Source organism: Zosterops lateralis, assembly GCF_965231275.1.
Source record: "Zosterops lateralis genome assembly, chromosome: 5".
NCBI classification, from domain to species: Eukaryota; Metazoa; Chordata; class Aves; order Passeriformes; family Zosteropidae; genus Zosterops; species Zosterops lateralis.
The window spans coordinates 62,369,498-62,396,839 of NC_139766.1; the positions used below are offsets into that span (position 1 = coordinate 62,369,498).

At 48.3% G+C, this 27,342-nt stretch overlaps 1 protein-coding gene across 1 annotated transcript; it reads left to right on the forward strand.

Moving 5' to 3' along the window:
• Positions 1–849: 849 nt before the first annotated feature.
• On the forward strand, positions 850–26,698 carry SCD5 (stearoyl-CoA desaturase 5; the record flags this gene model as incomplete). Its single annotated transcript, XM_083860903.1, has 5 exons — positions 850–1,009; positions 16,420–16,550; positions 21,214–21,419; positions 24,022–24,254; positions 24,976–26,698. 5 exons carry the CDS (start codon positions 850–852, stop codon positions 25,164–25,166), a joined length of 921 nt encoding a protein of 306 aa, XP_083717029.1. The 3' UTR covers positions 25,167–26,698.
• Between the last annotated feature and the right edge of the window lie 644 nt (positions 26,699–27,342).

Here is a 27,342-nt window from a genome sequence, read left to right on the forward strand (position 1 = left end):
CCCGGGCCCCTCCCTCCTTCCCTCCAGTGCTCCCGGGAACATCCAACACCAAACAAAACGCATCACAGGCAAACGTTTTATCTCGAATCAGTGTCTGGTTCCCACCTAAGGACTCCGAGCCCCTGTATCCCGCCTGTGCAGGATGCTCTGGCTCGGCGGCAGGTGAAGCCCCTCTGCTCACAGCGAGCCGCTCTCCGCCTGCCGCTCCCGCGGGGCGCCCCTCTGCCCCCGGTGACCTTGGCATCGGCAGCGCCCACCCCCGCCATGCCCTGTGCCCCGGGATCCCGAGGGGGCGGCGGCAGCGCGGGGGGACACGGGATGACCCCCGGGCGCTCCAGCATCGCTGCACCCGCGGCGGGACGGGGCCAACAACAAGTGCGGCAGCTCCTCCTTGCCGTGCGCGCCGCCGAGCGCTCTCTGCCTGTCTGCGCTCCTCTCCAGCGCCCACCTCCCCACTGCCGGGCAGGAAACTCTCCCCGCCGCCTCTCCATGCCCGGCCCTCCCCAGCGCCAGCGGCATCCTTCCCTTCGGCCGCAGGGCTTCCAGCACTAAACGCCACGGTGACCCTTTGTTTCCCGGCCGCCGGACATCGGGAGGCAGCGGCGGGGCCGGGCGGCGGCGGGGGCGCGCTGCGCGGGGGCGCGCCGGGAGGCGGGGCCGGGCCACCATTGGCTGTCGCTATGCGGTGCCCGCGCCGCCCCCCGCCCGGCCCCAGCCCCGTTCCCATCCCCGGCCCCATCCCCGTTCCCGGCGCGGAGCGGGGCGCAGCGGAGGCTCCATGGAGGCGGCGGCCCCGCGCTCCGGCCGCCCGTAGCCGCCCGCCGTGCCCAGCCCAGCCCCGGCGGAGCCATGGCCGCGCCTCGGAGGGCGGCCGGCGGCCAGGAGGGCTCGGCGGGCCCGGGGCAGGCCATCGTCTGGCGGAACGTGGTGCTGATGGGGCTGCTGCACCTGGGCGCCGTCTACGCGCTGAGCCTGGTGCCGCGGGCGCACATCCTCACCCTGCTCTGGGGTGAGTGCGGGCACGGCCACGGGGGGGGCACAGGGGGCGGGGGGCCCGGGCGGGCGCGGCTCGGTCTGTCCTGTCCCCCTGTCCCCCCTGTTGGCCGCTTTTGTTCCCGGTCCCTCCCCCGGCCGCTCCCGGGATGCCATTGCCATTGCCATTGCCAGCGCCGCGCCGGGGCCTCGGTTGCTGTAGAAACGGGAGGCGCTCTCCCGCCGCTTACGTTCATCAGGGTTTTTAGTTAGAAAAAGCCCAGCCAGGCGGTGATGTTTGGGTGTAGAGGGCTGGGAGAGGACGCGCTCGGCCCGTCCCTGTTGCTGGTTTCGGCGCGTTACTGTCCCGACCCCCGCGGCCTCCTGCCCCGCTTTGGGATAGGGAATGGGCTCGTTTCTCCAGGAAGGTGATAGAAATTTTCCTTAGGGAGGATGTGCAGGTCGAGTAGGAGCTGTACGGTGCTGGCACAGAGGGGACAAGCCGGGCTGTGCTTTCCCAGGGGGATGGCTTGCAGCTCTGCCCTGCCAGGGATTCGGTCTGGGGAGGAGAATGTGAAATGCAGCATCTTTTCCTCCCTTCCACAGTGGTGAGGTCCTCTTTCCTCCACAGAAGGACGGTGCTGGGAGAAAATGCTACCTAGAAGCGCTGCAGTGTTGTGCAAGGCTTGTCAGGGTTTGTGGGACCCAATAGATGGTGGATGTCAGCATCACTCTCCAGCAGGCAGAGCTGGGTATTGATTCACATAAATCTCGGTGGCCAGGAGGGTAAAAACTTGAGTGCTGCTGACAGCTGATGCTGTTTTTTGACAAATAGACTGCTTTGAGGTGAGTGGAGAATGTTGGGATTCTTTTACACAGAGGAAAGAAGGGCCTTTGCTGCAGGAACTCACAGACAGGGATTTGGGTTGTTAGGCTGCCATCATTACTGTTGGGGTGACTCCTTAGAAGCCCCAGGTAGATGCTTTAGAAGTCAGGCTTGTTCCTTCTGTTTGGAGAAGTCCTAAACCTCCTTTTCACAGGTTCAGCTTTTGATATTCAGTCTGTCTTAACCCCCCAGAAATCACCACCAATTGCTGCTGGGAGTTGGGAAATGAATCTTTCCATCAATCACCATCCTCAGTTTCTGGGTCCCTGGAGGGCACCTGCGTTTGACTGGCAGCTGGTTTGCACAATCCCTCCCCTGGCTTGCTTATGACCAGAAGGGCTTTGTGGGCTGGTTGTGTTTTGCATAGTTTGCTTCTGTAAGCACTGCTCCTCTCCCCTGCCTGTTCCTAGTTGTGTCCAGGCTGATTTCATAGTTTATCTTGGCCACAGCTTGGTGATCAGGGAGACCAGGAGAGCCTGTGGGGGCTGTATGGCTGGAACACACAGCCTGTGGTCTGCTTTCAACCCTTCTAGGTCCCGTTGTGTGCAGGCAGGTGGGCTTTCTTTTTCTGTTTTGCCTTTCCGAGAAGACAATATGAAATCATCTCTGATTTCACTGTGCTTCATTACAAAAATCCCTGAGGCTGGAGGCAAAAGACAGAATTACCAATTCAGCCCTCCATCCTCCGAGGTATTTTTTTCCTGGTGGAGATTAAGCAGATGCTAAATAACAAACAGTTCTCAACGACTTTGCAGCTTAATGCCTTTCCTTCTGAAAGTGAGAGCCTCTCATTTCTTGACATCATTATTTTTAACAGCCACCCTAGAGCAGACCACAGAGCTTTTACAGGAGTTTGGTGGGTGGTTTTTACAGGGGCTCCACAGCAGGGAGTGAGAGCTCTGGCTCCAGCTGTCTTGGACACCGTGAGACACTCTTGCATCTGGCTGCTGCCAGCTCTGCTCCCCTCAGAGGTGCTGAGCAGTGTGAAAATGCACACTCTCCTGCAGAATATGTCAGATAAATTAGCTTGCTGTCACACTGGTGACCTGTTTCTGAGGGCAGATAAAGGAGGGTAGCTGCTGCTTAAGTTGACAAACCCACCTCGCTTCAGTGTGGAAGGAGCCACCCAGTGAAGTTGTGTTGGAAGGAATAAGTGTCAATCAGACATGTCCCTCGCCCTCCCCAGTTCTGCACATCTCCTTCCCTGTGCAGATCAGCTGTGAGATGCCTTTCTGTGGGTGCTGGCTGCCAGCCAGCCTTGGGAGCAGGGCTGGCACGCTGGCAAACGTGGATGGCAGGCATGGGAGCAGTGTCAGGTAGTGCAGGGATGGATGTGTGTACGCTGGAGGTGCAGGAGCTGCAGCCTTCCACGCATTCCTCAGTGGTTTTCTTTCTCTTCTCAAGCTTTCCTGGGACTCAGGAAGCTTCCCAGTGATCCTTTGCAAGCCCTTGCATTGCTCTGTGTTCCCCACCACTGCTCCCCTGTGGATAAGCTGCAGGAGCAAGTGTGCTGGGAGTGAGATGCCAGTGCTGGCTGTGACCTCCGTGGTGTCTGGCAGGAAGCCGACAGCTTCCCATGACTCACCACTGCCTGCTTGGCTTCTTTGCCTTCTCCTCCCCCGAGAGACATGCACCTCTCGTTGTGTTCTCCCCTGGGGGAGGCCGGGTACAAACCCTCCCTGTGTGCAGGGCTTGCTCTCCTCCTTCCCTTCCCTTCCCTTCCCACCCCCGGAGGCAGCTGATGCAGCAAAGTGGAGCTGAAATGCCACTGTGCCACCTCGAAAACCGCTGTTGAGGCCAAGCTGCCTGCTCGGCAGGGCTCATTTCCATTGGTAATTTATTGACATTTGTCCAGCTGCACATAATAGACAATGGGAAAGCGCTGCCAAGGAAGGCTCAGCTGGTTGTTTACCCAGGATTATCTGTGCTCCTCTGTTCCAGTCGCCTCCCGCACCAGCACCTTGGGGCCCGTGCTGCAGCTTCCCACACCTCACACGGAGCTGGGGCTGCACCAGGGATCCCAAACAGCCCTCTGGGTGCTGCAGAATTGGGGATGTGAATTGCTGCAGAACCGGGAATTGGGTTATCTTTCAAGGGATGTACAGATAAGCTGGTTAAAACACAGGCTTTCAGGGCCATCCCGGCGTCTCCGTGGGATTTGATTTCAGTCCAAGCTGAACAAAAACAATGAAATTACTCATGTCAAAATTTTCCATGAGCTGGGAGCTGCCTTGACCCGGGAGGCAGCAGACGGTGTGTGTGAGGCATGGAGCAGCCCCGGGCTGTGCCTGTGGGACAGCCATGGACCCGGCCCAGGGGGTTTGGAATGTCCCCTGCCATGTCCCCTGCCGGCAGCCTGGGCTCACTGGGAGCTCTCCTGCCCTGCTCTCAGCCAGCCTGACTTGTGCTTTGGTGCAGGGCTGAGTGGAGGAAAGACCCTGCTGCCTTCCCTCTGGTGCTCAGCACCATGGAGGGTTGAAGAGGAGGCATCACCATTCTCCCCAATCTCTCAGGAGGAACTGAAGCAGAGTGGGAGCAGCTCACTGCTGGTGGGACTGGCTGGGCCAAACATGCAGATTTTCCAGAATTAACTTGTGCAAAGGGGTGCCTGTGGCCAGCTGGGGCTGTGGCTCACTGTTGTTCTCTTTTGGGCTGGATGTGCTGCATCACTTTCCAGAGGTCGCTTGGGAGGAAACTGTGCAAGGCTCATCCCCCAGGACAGTAACGTGCCATCAAATGATGCTTCTTAACCAGGAACCTTCTTGCTCCAGCTAGGTCCACCGTGTGGCAGTCCCAGTGAGGTTTATGTGATTTGATTTAGGGAAGCAAACTAAAAAACTCTGAAATCCTTGTACAGAGGGAAGTACCAGCGCATTTCACTGCAGGGCCTGATGCTAACAGCTGCTCACAGTTTCTTTTGGTGGGCTCATGATAACTTCTTGAAGACTCCGTCTGGGGATCATGTGTTTGTCTTGGGTTTTGGTTGGAAAAAGGTGCTTTTTAATCTTTGCAGGGGGCTCCTGAGGAAGCACTTGAAGTAGCCAAATTAATTTTAGGAAATAGAGCTGCCACAAGAAATTAAGCTGTTTACCTGCTTTAAAACCTTTCATTTCGGGCTGCTGAAACAACTTTAAAAACTTCCACAAGCACGTCCACACAGGAATCCCAAATCACCTGGATGTGTTTGGCACATCCAGCTGCCTGAGGGAGGAGTGGGTGTCACATACTGCTGTGCCTTGCCAGAGCCTGGGCTTGGGAAGGAGGATGGCCTTGCCCTAATGGTGCCCATATGGGAAGGGAGGCTTGTTTGCTGTTGTTTTAGCAGCCTTTAGGAGATGTTTTAGTGCTCCTGAGAGCGCCAGATTGCTCATGTTCAGCTGTGGTGGGCCCTGTGCCATGCTTTTCCTCAGCTTTCCTCCATGCACCAGTGCTGCCTGTCTGCATCCCTGCTGAGAGACAGGAGTCTGGATGCTGCCTGGGATGCCTGGGTCCCTTCAGTAAAAGAGATTAAAGCAATTGTGGTCCTAGCACTTTGGGTTATCACCTCTCTCTCGGGCTGCTGATAGGTAGCACTCCCATGTAATGAGGCTCAGGTTTGCTGTTGTGCACTGCAGATGGAAGTTTTATTGGTCCTGCCTGGTTCCAGAGTCTTGGATATTCTTGAGTGCCACCTGCTGGCTTTCTGGTTATTGGCTGGTTTTAGTCCCCAACCATTTCTACGCACGGCGTTGGAAACTCTGCACAGACAGCTGTAAATAAAATAATCCTAGCTCCAGGGAAATTCCCCTTGGTACCTCTGTGGATGAAGGAGAGTGGAAATACTGTCTCTGTTTCATACCCAATGAAATGGAAACACTTGATGGAAACTTTTCTGTCACTCCTGCTGCTGCTCTGGAGGGTGTTATGCTCTTCTGTGGCCTGGACAGTGGTTATGCTCAGTGATTTCTGTAGCTGAGGTTTTGGGTCAGAAATAGGGAACAAATGCACTTATCTTGGATGCTTGGTGGAAAGGGCTTAATGATCAGAAGGGCCTTTCCTCACCTTACTTCCCAGGGTGATCTCCTGTGTGCTGGCTCCCAGAACAGTCCCAGCCATGAGCAGGGAGCAGCTCTGGGAGGTTTCTGTGGAATACAGGAGGCTGGCCTTGTTGTCCATCAGCCCCCAGCTCCACCATGCTTTCAGCAGTTCAAGACAGCAGCTGGTCCATTATATGATGAATGTAGAAGAGGTGGAGTTAATCTAAATGTTAATTGCATCTCTGAGATGCACATCTGCACTGGGGAGTAGCCCTGCTTGTCTCCAGAGAAGTTGAGGACTGGCTTTTCCTCCCCTGCCCATTTGAAAGCACAGTTACACAGCTGTCACTCTTAATAGCCAAATCCTTGGCTTGTTCCTTCCCTCCTGGCATCAAGAGCTGAATTTCCATCATCTCTGACAAGAACAAAGTCTTTTCTCAAGTAGTGTTTCTCTCCTTAAAATGGCATGATCCGGATCTGGGGGTGGCTGTAGCCCACCTGGGGATGGTCTGAGCTCTGTGTCCATGGTGAAACTGGAAACACACCCTCACATAGTGTACATAGATAGAACAGCATCACAGATTCACTTGGGTTGGAAAAGATCTCTGAGATCATCAAAACCAGACATTAGCCTGCGCTGCCAAGTCCACCACTAAACCATGTTCCTGAGCATCACAGCCATACATCTTTTAAATCTTTTAAATCCACCCAGGGATGGAGACTCCACCACCTCCGTGGGCAGCCTGGTCATGAAATAGGTATGGATGGATACAGTCACACCAGTGTTCCTGGGTCTCTTCCAGAATCCTGCTCTGAGGCGATGTCCTGTTGAGGGCACTCCTGCCTGTTGGATGTTTTCCCTTCCCCAATGTTCACTCCTCTCTTGTTTTAACTGTTGCTGGAGGTGGTTCCTTAAGGAACACATGTTGAACATGTCACAATGTTCAGCTGTAAGGATGTGTTTTTGTTCCTCATCCTGATTTCATCCCCAATGCATTGGTGGTGCTCCTCTGGTGTTTTTTCCCCTCTGTCCTGTGTGCTGCACATCACATGGTCACTGCAAGCACGGCAAAGGAATGGGGAAAAAATTCTGTATGTGTGTGCTGAGCCCTGGATGTGTGTGATGGTCCTTTGGTCCTGTTGCTCTCAGGAGTGGGTTCAAGGCACTCCTGAGGAGTTCCTGCAGTGGGAGTGGATGAGTGACCAGTCAATCTGTGTGTGCTTGACCATGGGGATGTTCACCCAGCACAAAGCACTGCTGGGGGCTGCTCTGACCCATGCTCCAGCCACACCACAAGAACCTCGAGCACCCTTTCCCTTTGGTCTGTGTGATGAGGACAGAGATGACAGCTGGATCCAGCAAAGGTAGAAATCCCTGTCTGAATTTGGCAGGGATTTGTTGGCATTTGGGCTGCCCCCTGATGTCATGGGCTTGGGAGAGGCATCCCTGTGCAGCAGCCCCTGGAAGGGAAGGTTTGTTGGCATCCCCAGAGCTGGCTGTGGCAAACACACAAAAGCATAAAGTGCCTTCTTTAGCCATGTCCCTGAGCTGGTGCAGGCAGCTCTGGGGAGTCACCAGGAATTTCTGGCTCTAGCTTTTTATCTTTGGTTGGGATGGCAGAATACAGGCTCTGAGGAGTTTCAGTGGATGAGTCAGGATGGACTTCTCTGCAGGAGAAGTCTCAAGGGACTTCCTGCATTGAATTTAAAGTGGTTCCTCATCTCTGCCACTGCACCTACCCTCCCTGCAGTCACAGTTGCACTTGTAACTAACACTGATGTTATAATTGAAGCCAAGCAATTTCTTGTAATCAGATTTTATTTGTACCATGTAGGCTAACAATAAAATGTGCTGCACCACTGGAGAGTGGAACATTAACAATTACAGTGCTAAGTAAAGCAAAGCTGATGTGAAACAGAGGGGAAGGCTATTTGTGATGCTGGCATGGGGAATTGTGTGCCTGCCATCCCTCTTGCGCAGGGCCCTCAGCAGCAGGGCATGGGGATTTCTGGAGGCTCTTTCTCAAGACATTTTTGGACAGTGGTGTCTCAGATGCTGCTCTGAGCACTAGAGCTCACTGGAGGAGCAGAGCTGGGCTGGGGCAGGGCTATTTGTGCTGGAGGGACACAGCGAGGAATCACTGGGGGACCGTGGGGAGCAATCATCTGGTGAGTGCCCCTGGGGAGCATCAGCCTGCCCACACACAAGGTCTCATCCTCTGCCCTGGCACCATCCTCCACCCTGACAGCTCTGGCTGACTGACCTGCTGCATGCAGGGGGCTTGTGCCTTTTAATTTTAATGAGATTTAGCACTTGCAGCCCAGCTCTGAGGCTAAAACTGCCAGGAGAGAAAGTTGGAAGAGGCCATTTTTTGCAACAGGTTTTGCTCTGAACTCTATTTGGTTTTGGAAGGGGGAGGAAAAGCTGTAGCAGCTGATAGCATACAAGTGCAGCAGACACAGAGCATCTAGGCAAGGTGCAGTGACACAGAAACATCATCTGGACTGTGTAGTCCTGAAAAGTCAAATCCATCAGATCTCTGCTTTGGTGGTCATGGGGAGGGCAGTGGGTCAGAGCAGGGCATTCCCCTGTCATTTACCTGGTTCTGCACAGGGTAAGCTTTGGCTTTGTCCCTTTTTGGACAGGGATGCTAAACAATAACTAAACCTTCCTCAGGGCAGAGCTGCCTGCTGAACACAAGGCTCTGGTCTGCTGTGCTAATGGCTTAACCATGCTATTTCTTTACTCTCTCCCTAAAAAAAAGAGGTAAAATTGGCATTTATTCTGTCTTGGCATTTATAGAGCACTTAAAACCCACCAGAGCCCGGGTGAGTGTGCGGATTGAGGACAGCAGTGAGGTCACTGGGAGAGAAGTGAAATCTGCCCGTGGTTTTGTGATGACGCAGGACCCCGCTGAGCTGAGACAGGCTACATACACATAAGCATCAAAAATTTCAGAGAAGCCAAAGCATCTTCCAGCCTTCTCTTTTGATCTAAAAATACATGTAAGCTGTTCGACATCTTAAGGCAATCTTCAGTTGCTGGTGAGTTCAGGGAATCTGTATTTCCTTCCCAGGGGAGTTCTAGCATTGGCTGGAATAATTGCTGTCAGCCACGGTTTCCATTGCTCTATTGGCTTTATTTTTTTATCACATTGGCTGCAGTTGTCAATATGAACATTTCTGCTATTCCAACTGGAATAAAGTCTTTTGTATACTCAGCCAAAAGTGCTGGCTCTGGGGAATGTTCCTGAAAATGCATGCTCAGGCATGTGCATCCAGGCAGAGGCAGCCTGGATTTCATGAGCTGGTGATGGCAGGGCCAAGGGGATGTGATAGATAGCTTCTCCTGGAGCTCCACCACGGTACAGAGAGGCAGGAGCAGGGCTTCATCAGAAATCATCTTCTCTTCAGCTCTGAAACTCCACTTCCCCTTTGCCTTTGATGTGCTTCCTCTTATCTCTGTCTCCCTTGGCTCAATTTAGAGTAGCTCGGAGGATGTGAAGATCTAATTTTAGATGAAACTTTCTGGCCTGAGATTTCACATGTTTGGTCTCCACAGGAAAGCACAGCTCCCTGTGGGAGCTGGCATGACCTGCATGCTGGGCAGCCCAGGGAATTGGTGCTGCTGCATGCCAGTGCTCTTTAATCCTCATTTGCTTGCTTGAATCCAGCCCAAGGAGCTTCTGATGCCAGCCTTTGATAGTTAGCAGGGCTCAGTGAGCAGAGGGTTGGCTAGCAGAGCAGTGTTTCCTTCCCAGAGACCCCAGGGCCAGAGCACTCATCCAACATCACTTCTTGGCAGCAATTTAGGGACTAGGGTGAAAATCTCTTCCTCCTTAGTAAATGTAGTTCCAGATCAGAAAAATAGGCTTTTTTAGTAGGATGCTGCAAGTTAAATGATATGTTACTGCTCCCTGATGTCTCTGTGCTGTGGAGGAAGAGAGCTCCAAGGTTTCTCTGGAGTTTAGCAGTAGAGATGTGTACTGGGGACTTGATATCTAATCTACATCTGAGAATGCTGCATGTTGACCCTGGCCTTCCCACTGGTGCAGTGCATGACATCAACCAGCATTTTTAACTGAGGGGTTTGGAAAGACTGCTGGCCTGATTTGGGGTAGGAAAACTTTCCATTCTGAGGGCAGACATGGCATTTTAAGAAAATACCTCCCCAAACTTGTCATTATCTAATGAAAGCATAAAAGAGCACATGAGACACCACAAAATTACCAGCTGCATTTCTGGTCTGAGCCCTGATGTTGAGTCAGAAGAGAATCTTCTACCTCTGTCTCTGTGTGTAGTGAAGTGGAGGATCTCTCAGGAATTCAGAAGAGACCAGGCATGGCGCAGCCACTAAAATGGGTGGCAGTGCTGCCCTGAATTTCAGTGGGAATGAAGTTAGGCACCACCCAACACTACTGGAAGTACTTTCCCTGGTTTGGTCATATTAGTCCTAAACCTGCCACTTAATAACAGCAAAACCCCACAGGTGAGGAGGAGAAGGTAGATACAGGATATGCAGATGTAATTTAATTTTTGGTAAGGAAAAAAATCACCACTGGAAGTTACAGGAGGGTTACATATTTATGGCAGTCAGTCAGCTTTGCATGCTTGTGCTTGAGCAACTTGCTGTTTGTATTGTCTCATGCAGTTCTTGCAGTGTAATGGAAAACTTTGGGTTTGACTCATTTGGTTAGTAAAATTCCCTAACAAGCAATTTTTATCTGATTGAATAAGCACAGGATGCTGGTGTGGAAGCAGACAAAAGTTTCTGTTTTTTCATTCTGAAAAATTACTTTTCTGTCATTTTTAATCCTCAAATACTTTTTTTTTTTTAATACAAATGAGTCAAGTTGTAGTATCCTTTTACATAAAGGGGAGAAAAAATTGTCATGCTAAGATGAAAATTTCTTGGCAGCTTGCTTGAGACTTTGCTGGCTACTGTGGAGAGAGAATTTCCTCCAAATGGTGTCATGTCATGAGAGGTTTCCATCATGAACAGCATTTTAAGGTCAGCTGCCCTGTTGCTGAAGAGGTAACAGATGTCTACAGGTGAAGCACAGCCCTTTCATTTGTTGATTTTAATTCCCCAAGCAAAAGATGTGCTTTCTTTGCCATTAGTGTGATTAGAATTCACATCCGAGGAAATTACTCCCTCCTGTATCCATGGGATCTTGCCTCCTGATCCTTGAGCTGCTGGAGACACAGTGTGTGTTTGTAAAAATGTATAAGCCTTTTCTGGATGTAACTTCGGGCTGGGCCTGGGAATGTGTCAAGCTAAATAGTTTTGGGAATGTCATGACCCAGCAGTGGGACCTCCATCAGAACAGAGTCTTGTGTGCTCCTGAAGCTGTTCCCAAAAAGATGGCAGTAGAAGAGCCAAGGTTTTTCCAAAATAGCAACTGGAGGGTGAAGACAGCACTGAAGGAGCAGTTCCCTGAGCACATCCAAAATAATGCTGCAGGTTGGTTGTGAGCAGACAGGGGCTTGGCAGGAGGGGACAGCAGCCAGCACAGGAGTAAATGGGGCTGATGTCCTCAGAACAAGACATAAAACCAAGGCCCTGACCTTTGGTGGCTATCCTGACCCAAGGTCTGTCACCTCCTGGTCAGACCAGGTGTGATAACAGCTCTGGGACAGCCTCCAGTAATTGCTTGCCTTGGTAATTACTTTTCACAAACTCTGTTCAAAATGTCACATCTTGAAGTCCACACCACTTGAAGTGGGCAGGCAGTGCTAGAGCAACAACAGCTGGCCTGTGTTGTCTTTTTTTTTTTTTCCTTTTAAATTTATTTTTAAATTCTTCTTTAATTCAGTCTCCTCTGTATAGCAACTCCCCTTACCCCTGTTAGAATAAGGTATGGGGCTAAGTGAGCCACTGCTCTGCTCTCACAAGGCCTGCCATGTCTTGTTTGGAGGGGTGAGCACTTTCCCCCACGTTTTTCCCCATTGCTGGTACTGGAAAGATTGGGAGTTTCTGCCCTGCTTGCTGGCATTGATGTAATACACCCCAGTCCTGCCTGATGTAAGATGTGTCATCACTTGACTTAAAACCAAGTCTGCTCCAGGACCAGAAAAAAGTTTCTTACATGCTGTAACATGCAAAAGAAAAAAAAAAAAAAAAAGTTCACAGAAGTTGCCCAGTCCCAAAGTGTGTTTGGAAAATAGGGCTGTGGTGGGATCTGTGTTTGGGACAACTCACAGAGAGCAAACTGTGAGGATGATGGCTCTCCAGGCACATGCCAGGCTCAGAGTAGTCACCTTGCTGTGGTTGAATGCAGTGTTCAGGTCCCTGAGAAGGGACTGGGAGCCACATGGGAGAGAGACATCAGCAGTGAGACCGGCAAGGGCTGATTTCCTGCCCTGCTCCTGGCTCTGCCATCCCTCCTGTCCCTGTGTCCCTCCTGTCCCTGTGTCCCTCCTGTCCCTGTGTCCCTCCTGTCTGTGCCACCCACACACAGGGACTGGAGCCACTGGGTGTGAGCTGGTGCCAGGCTCCGTGTGCTGCCACCCCATGGCAACAGCTGTGTGACATTGTTCTGTGTTCCAAAGATGGTTTGTGTGTTGACAGTAGAGCTGTTGTGAACGTGCAGTTGGTTTTGTTTCACTGCTCCTGTTTTCCTGTCTGATGTATGGTCCCTCTGAGGTAGTTGTGATTTGCTCCATCTAGCTGGGTTATGTTTGACATGGGTAACTTGTGGATGGTTGCTATCCCACAGTGTCTCCTTGTCATCTGTGCTGAACAAGGATGTCCAGTCATCTCCTTGCTTTCAGGAGGCAGAATTGTCTGTTCAGATATGCAGAGTGAACCCAGTGTTTGTTTAGCATCTTTTGATTGATTTGATTTTTTTTTAAATAATGAGATAAAAATCAAAATCAATCTGTTATGTGCTGGATTCACAAAGAATAAATACATATCCTTCTAATGTGGTCCCAGGTTTCAGAAACAGAAGAAGTTCCCATTTTGATACTTAGCATAAAACACAATTGAAATTTTTTGGAGGTGAGATCTGCTCCAATTTAAGCAACCACTAAGATCAGAGGATGATTTGCCTGTGAAGTAGATACAGACTGTGGCAACATCCCTCCATGTCTTCATAAGAAGCCAGTTCCCTGGATACTGAGATTTTCAGAAGAGTTTGGCACTGGCCTTAGTAAAGCTCTTCTGGAAATTCAGCTATGGGCATAATGAGTTGTTCTGAAAAAGGTGGCTGAAATGTTTGATGTTGTTGATTTCCCATCCATTTTTATATTATTTTCCTGGTGTAGTTTTCATTGCTTCTGTCTGACAGTGAGATGATACCTCTGTGTCTGCTGTTCAAAATCACCCTGATGTCTTGCTGCCTTATCATATGGCCCACTGGGAATATTTGATGAACTGTTGGTGATTCTCCTTTCAGGCTCCTGCTTCCCCAAGCTTCTCATCCTCATCACAGATCCCTGTCTCTAATTACCACTCCCCAAACTACATTACTTTGCTTTGTCTTTACTTTGAGCCTTTCTTCCCCTGTTTCTGCATGGATCCTTCTGTGTTTTCCAAGCTCTCTCACTGCTGCTCCAAATATAGCATCATCCCCTGTTGTAATTAGTATGCTGCTTGCCTTTGTTTCAGGTCATTAATAAGAATGTTGAATAAAAATCTTCTGCCTATTGATTCTGGCATGTTCCCATAAATAGCATCTGTGCACAGGCACAGTGTGTTGGAAGCCTAGCAACCCACCAGCTCCCTGCCTGCACATTACTTTAACCTTGTGTGTCTTGTCTCTCTGGCATCCTCTCCCTGTCCCCCTGCACTGAGTCTCTCTTCTGTCCTTTTGCACAGGTGCTGTTTTCTCTTCCCCCTCTTCCTCTTTGTTCCCTCTTTTATGTGGTTCTCCCTCTGCTCCAGTTCTGAATGATTTTGCTCATGCTCAGCTCTGTCGAGTGAGCTGGTTGGAAATGCTCCTGTCAGACCTTAGCAGAATGTGCAGAGGACACATCTGGCTATTTTACAAATTTTCTCTTTGTACATTAGCCATTCCACTAAATGAAAAAGAAATATAATATTAACTGTTTGAATTCCAGGTTGTTAATTGGTACTTTTCTTGTGGCTTTATTTTTTCCCCTTTTTTTCTGCAATAAATATTATTTACTCTTTATTAGTTAAGAAACCCATTTAGCTACATTTCTAAGAGGATGTTTTCAGTGTAAGGAGGAATTGCTATTAACTGTCTGCTTTGCTCCATATTGCAGTCCTTCTGTCTTTCACTGACATGTTCACCCCCTACACACACTCCTATCCCTGAAAATGGGACAGGTAGGCAAGCAGTGGCTTTCTTCTCTACAGGACTGTAGCTGTGCATGATTAATATATAATCAAATAGTTGATAGTCTGATTTTTTTGTTTGAGATCCTAATTTATTCTGCAAAGGAGAGCTTGAGACCTATTCCTTACATGGCAACTATTTGTCATCTTGGCTATTTATGCATTGGGAATTAGTGGTCAAATACTATTTTTGGGCACCTTAATTGCTGTAAGATCTACAAAACTTGCTATCACCAAGCAGTGCATTTGTCTGACAGGATTTGCTTCTGCTCTGACGCTGAACCTCCTGAGTAATTTTGTTTGTTTGTTTCTGGGGATGTTTCATCCCTCAGGATTTATATTAGGAAGATTCCTGCTCTTATGATTCCTCCTCTGCAAAGCCAGAAAATAGGCATGGTGCGTGGGTATAGCCCCAGCTGTTTCCTTGATCACTTGAGCACTGCAGGAGTGGGCTGGGGCTGGCATGTCCCTGGGGGGCTGGCAAGGGCCAGAGAGAGTTGTCCTTGATGGTGTTCAGTGCAGATATTCCATATGGTCTCTTTCCCACCACACAGCCTCCTTCTTAACACTGGACAGAGAAGGGAAGTGAAATCAACCCTAATGTCCCTTATCTCTCCTTTTAGCCACTTATCTTTCATTCTCGTTTTAAGCAATCATTCATGATGGAGATGGATGGGTGCCCTTGAGGAGCACTTGGTCAATTAAATGATTCATGGCTTTGAAGTGGGAGAAAAGCCCCCTTGTGCTCAAAGGAAGCAAAGAAACTGCTGAAGATGGGAGATTCCAGCCCGTGACTAGCAGGAGATTAACCAGTCATAAAGCCCACAGAAAATATGCTCTTGTAATGATTCAGGACTCTAACCTTAATATTTTTATGTTAGCTGGATAATGTCAGTGTTCTGTGTGTCACAGATCTGTTCCCACAATTACAGTCATTTGAGTGATTTGGAAGGCTTTGTTTAGTGATCTTTCTGCACAGCTCAACATCACACACAGCAAATGGTAGGATAGGTTTTCCCTGATTTCATAGATGTCCAAATCCTTGCTCCAACAAGGCATATGCAAGAGCTGAAGCTCTGCAGTGGGGATTGGAGTGTGAGGAATTGTGGTGTTAGCATTTTTATTCATCTGAGAGTAATCGGTAGATTCAGCAAAATCTGTACACGATGTGCAGAGAGAATTCATGATTTTAGTTCATTTCTGTACCTCTCTTCAGGTAAGTAGAAATTTTAATTTCATGACAGACTTCAGTGCACTGGGCATAACTGCACAAATAAGCCTTTTCTAGGAGTACTATGAGCACTCAGCCTGCTGAAAATCAGAATTGTCTTTTCAATGATGGCCCCCAAAGCAGGTTTTAGAGAAGCATCATCTTTACTGGGACCATTCTGACTCCAGCTGTCTGCTGCATCTTGTGAGAGAAAGTCTTTGGTTTGCTGTACAGGGGGTGAAAGGGATTTTGGCCATGGACAAAATGGCAAGCAGTTTGGGTAAATCTGTTTTTGATGGATCCACTAGCAGAGTGGAAAAAGTCCATTGGCTTCTTCAGTCCGCAGGGGTGGCAATCAACATGAAATATGGTTGCTGTTATTTTCCCCAAATATCCTTCCATTCTATTTTCTCTCAGATGCTGCAATTTCAAGCACTGTGAGCTGGGAGTTGATAGAGGGACACGGTAGACACACACCTACATATACATTTGTTTTCTTTTTGCACAGACAAATGTTTTACATTACACACTGGGAAAAGCAGACTGTGAATTCCTGTCAAGCCACTGCCTGTCCAACACGGTTCCCTGGTGGACAGACTCTTGTGCAGACACCAGTACAGAACCCCTTTTTGGGGATCTCGTTTTCCCTATTTGTTCTGGTAACTTGAAATAGGCTGTTTTAACCAAAACATGTCTGTTTGTGCAGGGTGGCAGGGAGCCCTGGCTAAACAACACATTGCTGCAGATGGTGTAAATTGATTTGAAGTTGTCCTGTAATAACTTTTTAATGTTTGAATGTGCTCTCATTTTAATTTTACACTTGCAAAATAAGCCTGTCCTCTTTAGGCAAAGCGGCTGTGAGGCAGAGGTGGGCTGAGGACCTCACCTCCTGTCTGCCCAGCCTCGTCTCCTCAGTGACGCTGCAGGCAGGCAGGCAGGGCAAGGAGCATCTTTACACCAAAGAGAGCACACATCATGTCAGCTGGGCCCCTGGGACACCCACCCTGTGTTTTGTTTCTGTGTCTTCCAGCCTATTTCTGTTTCCTGGTGACGGCTCTGGGCGTGACGGCCGGCGCGCATCGCCTCTGGAGCCACCGTTCCTACAAAGCCAAGCTGCCTTTGAGGATCTTCCTGGCTGCAGCTAACTCCATGGCTTTCCAGGTGAGCTTGTGTTGCTTGCTCAGATTCTTGGATCCCCTCAGCTTACAGACAGCAAAAGAAAGAAAAAAAAAAAAAAAACAAACAAACAAACAAACAAAAACCTGACAGAAATACATTTATTTGCTGTAACATGTTCTGCTGGCTCAGGGGATGCAGAGCCCCTCTCACCACCCACGTAACAATGTGTACTAGGCAGACCAGGAGCAATAATTACATAAGGAGCAAGCTGAACGTGACCAAATCAGAGACTCAGCACCCCAGCAACTGATCTGTGGCACAGGGCAGGCCCCACACTTCACAGGACAACATGGAGACTTTTATAAGGGCCAAATTGATGCAAATGTGTCTGTGTAACCAAGAGCCTGTTCATCCAGGCAGTTGGAGACTTTGTGCCCAGAAAGGAGAGCAGGCATCCTTTCACAATCTTAATTTATCTCTGTTTTATGCAGTGCTTTTTACCAGCCAAATGCGAATACGTTTGTGAAGAAGTGTGTTACTAGCTCTGTGCTTGCTGGTAGGCAGTCCTAGACCACAGAAACACTTGTGTAACACCCAGCTGGTTGTAGGAGTCAGTCCTGAACCAGGATCTTCTCAGTGTGAATTTGGGTCCTCCTCTGGCTGGTAAGGATAGAGATAGGAACCTGCACTAAAATTAAACTTACCTGTACTAAAATGAAAATTACTGAGCTTGGCTGCCAGAAGCCCTTGTGGCACCGAGTACCACATATGTGTTGTGCCCCTGAGTTTTCATCTTTTTCCTTTCAATCTGGTTGGTGGGCTTTTTGTTCATTTGCCTTGACAGAGAATGAAAAGAGTCCCTTTATCTACCTCTGTACTCCTCATTTATCATCTTTGATTTTTTCTTTTTTAAGGTGGAAAGAATTAATTAGTTAGCCCCTCTACACATTACAAAGAGCACAATGCTTTTGCTTGAAAATGGAAATGTGTCCATTTTGACTATAAGCTTTCTTTATTCTGAACAATTTTCCATCTGCTGCTTGGTTCCTTGCAGAGCTTTACAAGCCCTTTGCTCAGTGTGTTAAACAACTGTTTTGAGTTTTGGGAAGCCCCTGGTACTGTCTCCCTGTTACACAGCTGATCTTATCTTTCACAAGTAATTTAAATGAGTGTGTAGAGCTGTTCGCAGTGAGCCTGCACACAGGGATTTCATTGCATTCTGCTCCCCTGTTGCTATGGATTCTGCTCTCAGCTGCATTGGCCTCATCACTGCTTTTGTCTGAGGACACGGAGGGATTCTGAGGCAGGGAAGTACTTCAAAGTAGTTTCAAGCCACCTTTGTGCCCTTCATATCAGAAATAAGATGAAAGGCCAATTTCCTCACTCTAAATCTGAAGCCTGCTCCTAATTACCTTGACATCCATTGCTTGTAAAGGCCTTTTCCACCACCACAGACAGACAGTGAGTGATGAGATTTCAGGTCCATCTCCTTCACGTTGGCTGTGGGAGGGAGAGGTAGCATTGGAGATGCATACAGCATCCCTGGATGCTAAATGAGGAGGAAATATTCAGAATTCTTGAAGGGCAGGGGAAGGAAACTCTACTGTAGTGTTTTAGCTTGATGCTGCCTGGGCTGTGACATGCTGTACCTCCTCTGGAATACCATCAGTTGCAGCTACTTTGGCCATGTGAATCTTTTTATGATCAGAGCATGCTGAGCTGTGTTTCTTCTTTCCATCTAGAATGAAGCTCTCATGATTTTGAAAGACTGTTCTTCTTGCTGTCACTTGTCTGTTTCAGACCTAGGTAATACCTGGCTTATTAATCTCCTATCATTTAAGTTCCAGCACCTCAGCTGGGCCGTGCTGGTGTCACCTCTGTGGCACAGTCTGTATCTGTGCTGGGTGTATTTGTACACAGCAGGAAGGGTGGTGTGGAAACCTGGGTCAGCACACGGAGACTGTCACACAGCCCAGGCTATTGGCATCTTTCAGTCTGCAGGTTTGTTAAGGGACCTGCTAATGAAACCTCCTGGCTGCATCACTGTCACAGCAGGATGCTGTTGCTCTTTGCTTTGGAAGGGATTTCACCCCGTGTTTACCCAAAACTTGATCAAAAGTGGTGTGTTCTTGAAAAATGGTTGCTAATAATTCGCTCAGAGCATATTTACACATGCTGTGCTCCAGTTCTTGGTGTATTTATTGTCAACAGTTCTGGCCTCAGGCCCTTATTTCCTCTTAGCCTTTGTGGTTTTTAATTAGATGCAGTTCAGTTGTTTCACAGCTTCCTAACCCTTTCATCTGGGGAATTGTTGTTTTTTTGCCAGTTCTGCAGGCATTTGCTGTGGCATGAAAAGCCAAGTCAATTTCTCAGAGTATCATTGCTTTTCCTGGTTATCTGCTGTCCCACAAATTACTTTATCAAGTGCTCTTGTGACAAACTGATCAATAGTCTCACTTGAAAAATTGGTTTTGGTTAAGAATGAAGACTTTTCTAAGTGTGCTTCTTGCATAACCCTGTTTTATTTCTAAGTTACTTAATGTTGACATTTTCCAGTCATATGGATATTCCCATTGAAGCCACTTGAAACAGTGTAGAGGTTTTCATTCCTGTTGATTTCTCTGTAGGAAGGTAAAGGTCTCCCTTTGTTCTCATTGAGCACTTGGGTGACTTCCTTTGCTTTTTTGCAGTTTGCTTTGTTTTTCCATGCAGTGAGATAGTTAAGGTGCAACACCTTGGAGCAGCACTGGCAAGGGGCTGATCTTTGCTGCCTCCTCTCGGTGGCTTAGATGTGTCAGTGCTGCAGGAAAATGTCCCCCTCACCCCCAGCCCACTCCCAGCATCACTGTGTTCACTGCATGACTACAGTAAAGGGCTGAGCATAACTGAGTGCAGTGGAGCTGAGATCTTTCCAGGGCTCTTGTTCCTCCCTTGTACCTGGTGTGCCCTTGCAGGCAGAGAGGATTTTTGCAAAGCTGAAATTGGACATGGAGCCATTTGAGCTGGATTCTTTAGCTGCATTTTGCAGTTGTTCCCAGAGTCCCCTCAGTGCTTTCTTTCAAACATTGATAGTTGAAAGAAAGAGCAATGGTTTCTGCAATGCTTTCAGCACAGGACTTTTGCCCCACAAAATACAGGTGCACAGTTTCATTGTCCTGTGCTTGCTGTGTCCTATGGTATATTCAGTGACCAGATGGGTGGTGTCCTGTTGTTACTTCAGAGACACTGCAAATGGTTTGCTCAGTTCTACTGGGAGCAGAGCTGCTGTGGTTGGTGGCTGTGGGTGCTGTTCCTAAAAGTAACCCAAGCCTTTCCTTCCTTGGGTATTTCTGCTTGGGTACCTCCCTGACTGTGCAGAGATGGAAATAGCAACCTCTGCTAAGAACTCTGTGATTAAAGTTCACGCTCCTGTGGATCTGGGCATTAACTGACATTTCCATGTTTTGGTGCTAGTGTTGAGCAATTCAATTCATAGATGAGTGTGTGGCCTGAGGTTTGCAAGTGCTGAATGTGCTTACAATGCCCTGCACTAACAGCTCAGCACCACTGCAAAAGCCACCAGTTTAGTCCAGTGCATCCAGGCAGTGCGTCCTGCAGAGCGAACTGGGAGGCTGCAATCCTTTAGGCTGAGTGAACTCAGAAAGTCTCTCTTTATGGATCCAAGTGTGAAATTGTGGTCCATTCCTTCCTCCCTAGTCCACGTGATTCCATTTACAGCCATAAGGCATTTCAGTGTCATGTTGTTCACTACAGTAGTTGTAGTGATCCACAAGCTCTGTCCCATTTTCAGTGCTGTGTTTGTGCCTGGAGGGCACCAGCTGCAACCAGCTGAGAAAGAGGATGCCAGAACTGAGAGCCTCTCTACAGTAGTCCCCTGAAAATAAATATACAAGGTTCCCCATAGCACAGTCTTAAAATAACAATGTAAACATGTATGTACCCAGTCCCTGCAGGCCACCCTCAGACACCCAGGGCAGACTGATGATGGTAACTCCCAAGAGGCTCTAACAGCCATTTCCAGCCCTGAGACTTGTCCAGTCTGTGTCACCAGTTCCCAGATCAGGTCCCATTCCATGTGGGGACTGACAGGAGCGGTATGATGGGCTGTCTGGCTGCAAAGCTGGGGGTTTTAGTCAACAGCCTTTTTGAGGAGTGTCAGAGAGGGGCTTGCTGCTGTTATGATGTGTGGGAGTGATGCCTTGGGAAGGCTGACCTGAAACAGAGACCAGGCAGAACTAGAGAATAAAGTAGGTATTTATTGAAAGGCCTCCAGGATCCACCTTGAGCAGGACAAGAGCCTGACCAGGGCTACACCCAGGGTGGACTAAGAATGGTCACAAACCGCCTGACCAGTCACAAGGTCTTACACTTTTATAAGTTTTGGTCCATTTGCATATTGGGCTTTTATTGTCCAATTACAGCTTCAGGTTGTGAGGTCCCATCCTTCTTGTTTCTCCATTCATGTCCCACTGTTGTTTGTGCTGTTGGGCCAAAAGTTGTCTTTGTTCTTTAGCAGAAAAAGGATTTGTTTTGTCTCCCTACTCTGTGAATAGAGCTTACCAACACTTAATATGAGGCTCAGACCTGCACCCCTAGGCAGCACAGAATCTGGAAAACAAGAAAGCTAAACTTCAGGCATCAGTAGGACTGGAGGTCGCAGTGCCTGGCCCCTCTCCTCTCACCCCACCATGTGTGTTTTGCACAGAATGACATCTACGAGTGGAGCCGGGACCACCGTGTGCACCACAAGTACTCGGAGACGGACGCGGACCCGCACAACGCCCGCCGCGGCTTCTTCTTCTCCCACATCGGCTGGCTCTTCGTGCGCAAGCACCGCGACGTCATCGAGAAGGGCAGGAAGCTGGACTTCACCGACCTGCTGGACGACCCCGTCGTCAGGTTCCAAAGAAAGTAAGTTTCTTTTCTGACGCGGGGTGGGCGTGGAGAGGTCCTCCCGCCTGGTGGTCTGGTTGTGGCTCATTCCGTGCTTTCGTCTTTCCCTTTTCTTCTCTGAGATATCCCTGCCACCTTGTCTGCAGGTGCTGGGATGCCTTTCCTCTGGCCCCACTATTCCCATGTGGCTGACACTTGCTGACTGTCCTCGCAGGCTCTGTGGCACAAGCACTGAGCCCTGTCCTGGTGCCTCTGCTTTCCCAAAAAGCCAGGGCTGGTTATGAAAACAGCTGTGGCAGAAGTGGCTCGGATCTTGGCCTTCTTCTTTGATCACAGGAGAAAACTCTGCAGTTGCTAATTGCCTTAACAGTGAAGTGCACATTCCACTCTGCAAAGTCATCTTTGGCACCCCTGGGCCAGTGCAGGCCAAGTGCCACCTCTTCCCAGACTGCCATTCTATACAGGATTAATTATGTCCCTTGGGAATTAGCACAGTCCTGGCTCAGTTTGCTGCACACTCTGTGAGAACTGGGAATTGAGCAACATCCTTTATGCTCTCTGTGAGTACCTGTGTTTTAGGCACAAGGAGACTTTGTGCTTGCAAGCATTTCATCCAGGCACTTTGGAAAACTGCTTAAGGCCATTTCTGTGTATTTTCTGAGTGAAGGGAGCAGTCAGTTAAGTCTAAAATTAGGGTTTTTTCTGCTAGTGCACAGATTTCTCTAATGCAAAAAAATTACCCTTGTAATGGAAATCTTTCAGGAGTGAGGAATATTTCCCTCCATGTATGGTTGCTTCTACTGGTTCCTCAGCTGGCAGTGCCTTTTTGCAATAGCTCCCTTGCAGTTTGCTTTTGCTGCAGCTCCTCTTGGTTATTACCTTTTCCAAGACAATAGCACACCATGAGAAGCAGGCTCTACTGCTTTGGTCATGCTGCAAAGGTTGCGTAGTGAAGAAGTGTGTTTTCTGCAGGAAAGTTGTCTTAGCAAATGCCTTTGCTCTGGATTTGGATGTGGGACTTTGTCCCTTAACCAGAGTTTGGGTTTCTCCTTTCGACAAGGTTGCAGTGTTGGGGTTTTTTTGACAGCATGGAAAAACTAGCTGGCCAGATCACTAGGAATCATAATAAATTCTTCTTGTCATGTTTTGTTTTGAGCCCAAATTGTTAGTTTTGCTGAATTTAGTGGTGCTGCTGAGTTGTGGATGAGGCACCACTCAGTCAGTTTAAAAACACATCACTTCAGCTGAAATCACAGTACTGCTCCAGGTGTGACTGACAGCAAAACCCACCCTCTGTGAATGAGGGAGCAATAATTCTGCAAGAGATGTGAGACAGGAGCTCACAGGTGAAGTGTCTCTATGACAAAGGTTTTGTGTGGTGAAAGCAGGAGTGTTTCCTAGGCATGTGTCGAGGCATTGATTCTCCTGCACTCTAGGTAAGGAGGCTTCTCACTCCAAGGTGGATGTTTCTCTCCTCTCCAAAGGGAGACAATGTACTCTGATGCTTGTTCAGATGGGAGATTTCATGTCTTCATCAAAGACTGGGCTTCTTCCATCTTGCAGGATAGTTTTAGTTGGTGCCTGATAAGCTGTTTTCATATTTTATTCTATTTCTGCAGAGTGGTAGAGGCTTTGAACTTTGAAGGAGTTTTCTGGACTGGAAAGTATTTTTCTCCTCCAGCTCTACTTAAATCCTGGCCTTGAACCAATGAGGTTTGCAAACCTTAGGAGAAGTCAGTCATATGAGTGGGAAATTATTTATCTTTGGTGGAGCAAAGAAGGGGAACTTGATTGCCTGGAGGGCCTTAGCTCAGGTAAGTGAGGATTGAGTTCTGTGAGAGAGCTGAGGAAGGCCCTCCTCACCATGGCTGGTGTTGCTGTAGAGCTGCAGATCTCCTTCTGGAGCCCAGGATGTGAAGCACAACCTCCAAACAACAACAAAATGCATCAAGCAAAGAACTTGCAAGGCAAGAGGTTGATTTATTTCGTGCACAAAATGATCAAAACTAGCTCACGTGTTATGGATGAGAACTGTGCTAATGAAAACTTCTTTCCTTTCAAAAATACTGCTAATATTAACATTTTCCCAGTCCTCTGTGGGTTTTAATTGAAAGCTGTTTGTTTGTTTTTGTCAAATAAGAATGACAGTTCTTCCTATCCAAAAGACTCTGAGGGAATGCAAAGTTTTAATAGTAACTGTTAAAATAATCCAAACTCTGTTTTTCCTCATCCCTTCCAGAAAACTCAACAAAAGCAGGGGTCTATTTTAAACCTCTCACAGGGGGACTGTCACCCTGATCTTTTTCAGCCTTCCGATGTTTGCATTTTTGTGGCAGAGTTTCTCACAGACTTTCATAAAAACAAAGTAATGTTTTCATTCCTCTCCTGAGGAGGGACAATTGATAGACTTCTAGTTTGACCAGTGTAGTTAGAGAGGTGTCGACCTCATTTGTCCAATCCATAGTCATTGTCCAAAATCTGTATAAACCGAAGTAAGAAAATAAACTTCCCTCTTTTTGCCCTGACTGCATGTGCATCCTTCATCTTGCATCCTACAGTGACAGGGGACGAACAAGACGGGTCTTAACTTTGCCTTCCTTTTTCCCTTCCCGCCCCGCAGGTACTACAAGAGCTCCGTGGTGCTGATGTGCTTCGTGATCCCCACCGTCGTGCCGTGGTACCTGTGGGGCGAGAGCCTGTGGAACGCCTACTTCCTGGCCTCCATCCTGCGGTACACCATCTCCCTGAACGTCACCTGGCTGGTCAACAGCGCCGCGCACATGTACGGCAACCGCCCCTATGACAAGAACATCAACCCCAGGCAGAACACCCTGGTCACCCTGGGAGCCATCGGTGAGTGCTGCTGCTGCTGCCACGCTGGACACTGCTCTGCCAGCTCAGGGTGATGGCCCCATCCTCTTCCACCCTGGCTGCCACTTGGAGCTGGGGTTTGGAGGAGGCTGGAGCTTGCGCATCCTAGAGGAAGGCGCCCTTGTTCTACTGGTGGTACCCACACTGAAAGAGCACCATGTGGTCTCTGGGAAGGGAGGTGTTAGCACCCAGCTGCAAGCTCTGCTCAGTGAGTGACCCCACTTGTGACTCAGTTGAGTGTCTCCTCACTGGAAGCACTTCTGGTTTTCTTCCCTGAGCATTAGGCATGAGACGTGCCCCTTCCTGCTGGGTAGAAAAGCCCAGAGCACTGAAATGGAGTCTGGTTTGGTCCGCCCCAGAGCTCTGGGATGGAACATAACCTCCATTAGCTGCAGGATTTGAGAGATGGGTGTCCCCCAGACATGTGTTGAGGCATTGATTCCCCTGCACTCCAGGTAAGGAGGCTTCTCCCTTCAAGGTTTCTCTTCTCTCCAAAGGGAGACAGTGTACTCTAATGCTTGTTCAGATGGGAAATTTCATGTCTTCATCAAAGACTGGGCTTCTTCCATCTTGCAGGATAGTTTTAGTTGGTGCCTGATAAGCTGTTTTCATATTTTATTCTATTTCAACGCAGGAGTGTGTTCCTGTGTTGACAAAAGTGCCAGCCACGTGGTCGTTAAACTCCTCCCTCTCTGTTTTTCAGGTGAGGGTTTCCACAACTACCACCACACCTTCCCGTTTGACTACTCAGCCAGCGAGCTGGGCCTGAAGTTCAACCCCACCACCTGGTTCATTGACTTCATGTTTTGGCTGGGGTTGGTCACTGACCGCAAGCAGGCTCCCAAGGAGATGATCCAGGCTCGCAAGGAGAGGACTGGAGATGGCAGTGGCTGAGGAGTGACCCTGGGCCGTGCCAGCTGTCCCGTGGCTGGCTGGGTGTGTGCACACAACCCCGTGCCTGTGGTGGATTTACCTCTGGGTAAAATTACCTTTTTGTTCCAGACCAGTTGGGCTGAATCAGTTCCCTGGGAATCGATTCAGCCACAGCTTTTTTTTTTTTTTTCTTATTAGCTGTCTTATGTCCAAACTTAAGACTATTAAGTGTAAAAATGTTATATATTATTTAATATTGCAGTTAAGCGGGAGAGAGAGATTTGATTTTAGTCACTGTAGTTCATGTCTGAGATTTGTTGTGTTTTGCTTGTTCATGGTAAATGTTGGCAGGTTGAAGGAACTAACTGTCCTTTCCAAGTGCAGTTAGGGGAGATTTTTTGTTCCTACTGCTCATCCACTAAGGTTTTGAGGTGCATCTTTCAGGGGGATGGGGCAGGGCCCATGTGCTGTGTCAGCTGCATACTCGTGGAAAGGACAGTAACACCACTGATGAAAACCAGGATGTCCAAGAGGAAAGGTCACCCTCAGTTCAGTTAGATGTTAGTTTGGAAACCTGCTTTCTTCTTTTTGTTAGCCCTGTTAGCCAGCCCAGTGCACTGCTGTCTTTGCTAAGTATGAAAACTCTTTATTGCTGAGCAGGCTTTTGTGTTGAAGATTAGTCTCTATACAGGCCAAAATACCAACTGATGCTATATTGAGATGGTTCCTTTGTTGTCATATATACATTGTAATTGTAAATGTATGGAGCTCAACCATGTCTTAAGCCAAATAAAGCTTTGGTTTCAATGTTTGGAGACCTAAGTCATACTCTAATCAGTCATGGCCATCGATGCATGCATATTTTAGCTCCTTTTGCACAAGAGGCCTCTTAATTTCTTTTTCTGCCTTTGACTAGTGAGTCTTAGAAAACTGACCTTTATCTAAGTCAGAGCCTGTACTAATATTTCAGCTGCATGCAACATCCATTGGTTTCTGAGCAAAGTATAAAGACAGTTATGTAGCTTCTGAATTTTAACAGTTGCCTTGCTTAACAAAAAAAAAAAAAAAAAAAAAAAAAAAAAGAGGAAAAAAAGGAAAAAAAAGGAAAAAAATCTAAAAAAAAAAAGGCATGTGGATTTAATGGAACATATAGCCCTTTGTGTTAGATGTTAGCCAGTGCAGGAGAGAGGCTTTGTACTGTCAGCACTGGAGCACTTTTGAAGATAGAGGGCATGATTTTCATTTATACAGAAGGTCACTGCCTTGCCCCTCAGAGAGGGAGTGCCTGTTTCCCAGCCACACAGCCCCACACCCTGGGCAAGGCAGGGATCTCAAGATAACTGAGACTCAGGCCCAGATATTTTCAGGAAAGATGCAAAAGTGGGGGAAAAAAAATAAAATGGTTTCTTTTTCGTTCTGTTTCTTGTTTTTCAAATGATGCCATATAATATAAAAGAGTTGTCTTTATTCTGTCTTTCATCCAGCAGGTGTTTTAAAAGTGTTATTTTGCCATTAATGATGTGTAAACTCTTGAGTGATTTACAATAAACAGTTATGAGTTAGCCTGGCCACTGTGTTTGATTTTGAAACATCTCCCAAAGCGAAGGTCTTTGTGCATCACACCTCAGAATTACAGCAGTATCTTGTTTGGCATTTCCAGCTACACATTTGGTGCAGCTCAAAATACCTCCCCCCTCAGCATTTCTGAATGTCAGGGGAAGAGGAGGCTGTCAAATTGAAGGGCACCAAGGGATTTGATTACTTTGGGCTTCCTGGCCAAGCTATAGAGGGGAGAGAGAAACAGGAAGCTGGCATAAACTTGAAAGGAGACCGTGGCAAGTTCTTGCATGTGAAAATCCCACTTTAATAGAAAAATACAAGCCCAGTGTGACTGCAGGACAATGCTTTGACCAAAAATTTTAAATATTTTACTTAGATTTTCCTATAAGCTCTCTTTGTTTCTGCTGAGATGGGTCTGAAGACCTGGGTGTGCCTGAAGATGTGTTTTGATGTGCATTCATCTGGAGTCAGAGCTGTTTGACAGACAGAGTAATTACACACACACGAGTAGGAGATGTCTCCCCATCCCCTGCTGCAGGGCCTGCAAGGTGGTGTGGAAATGGGCTCGTGGAGCTGGCAAGTTCCTAACCTGCTGGTTAGAAAGATAGAACTGTTCCTTCCATGACCAAAATCATAG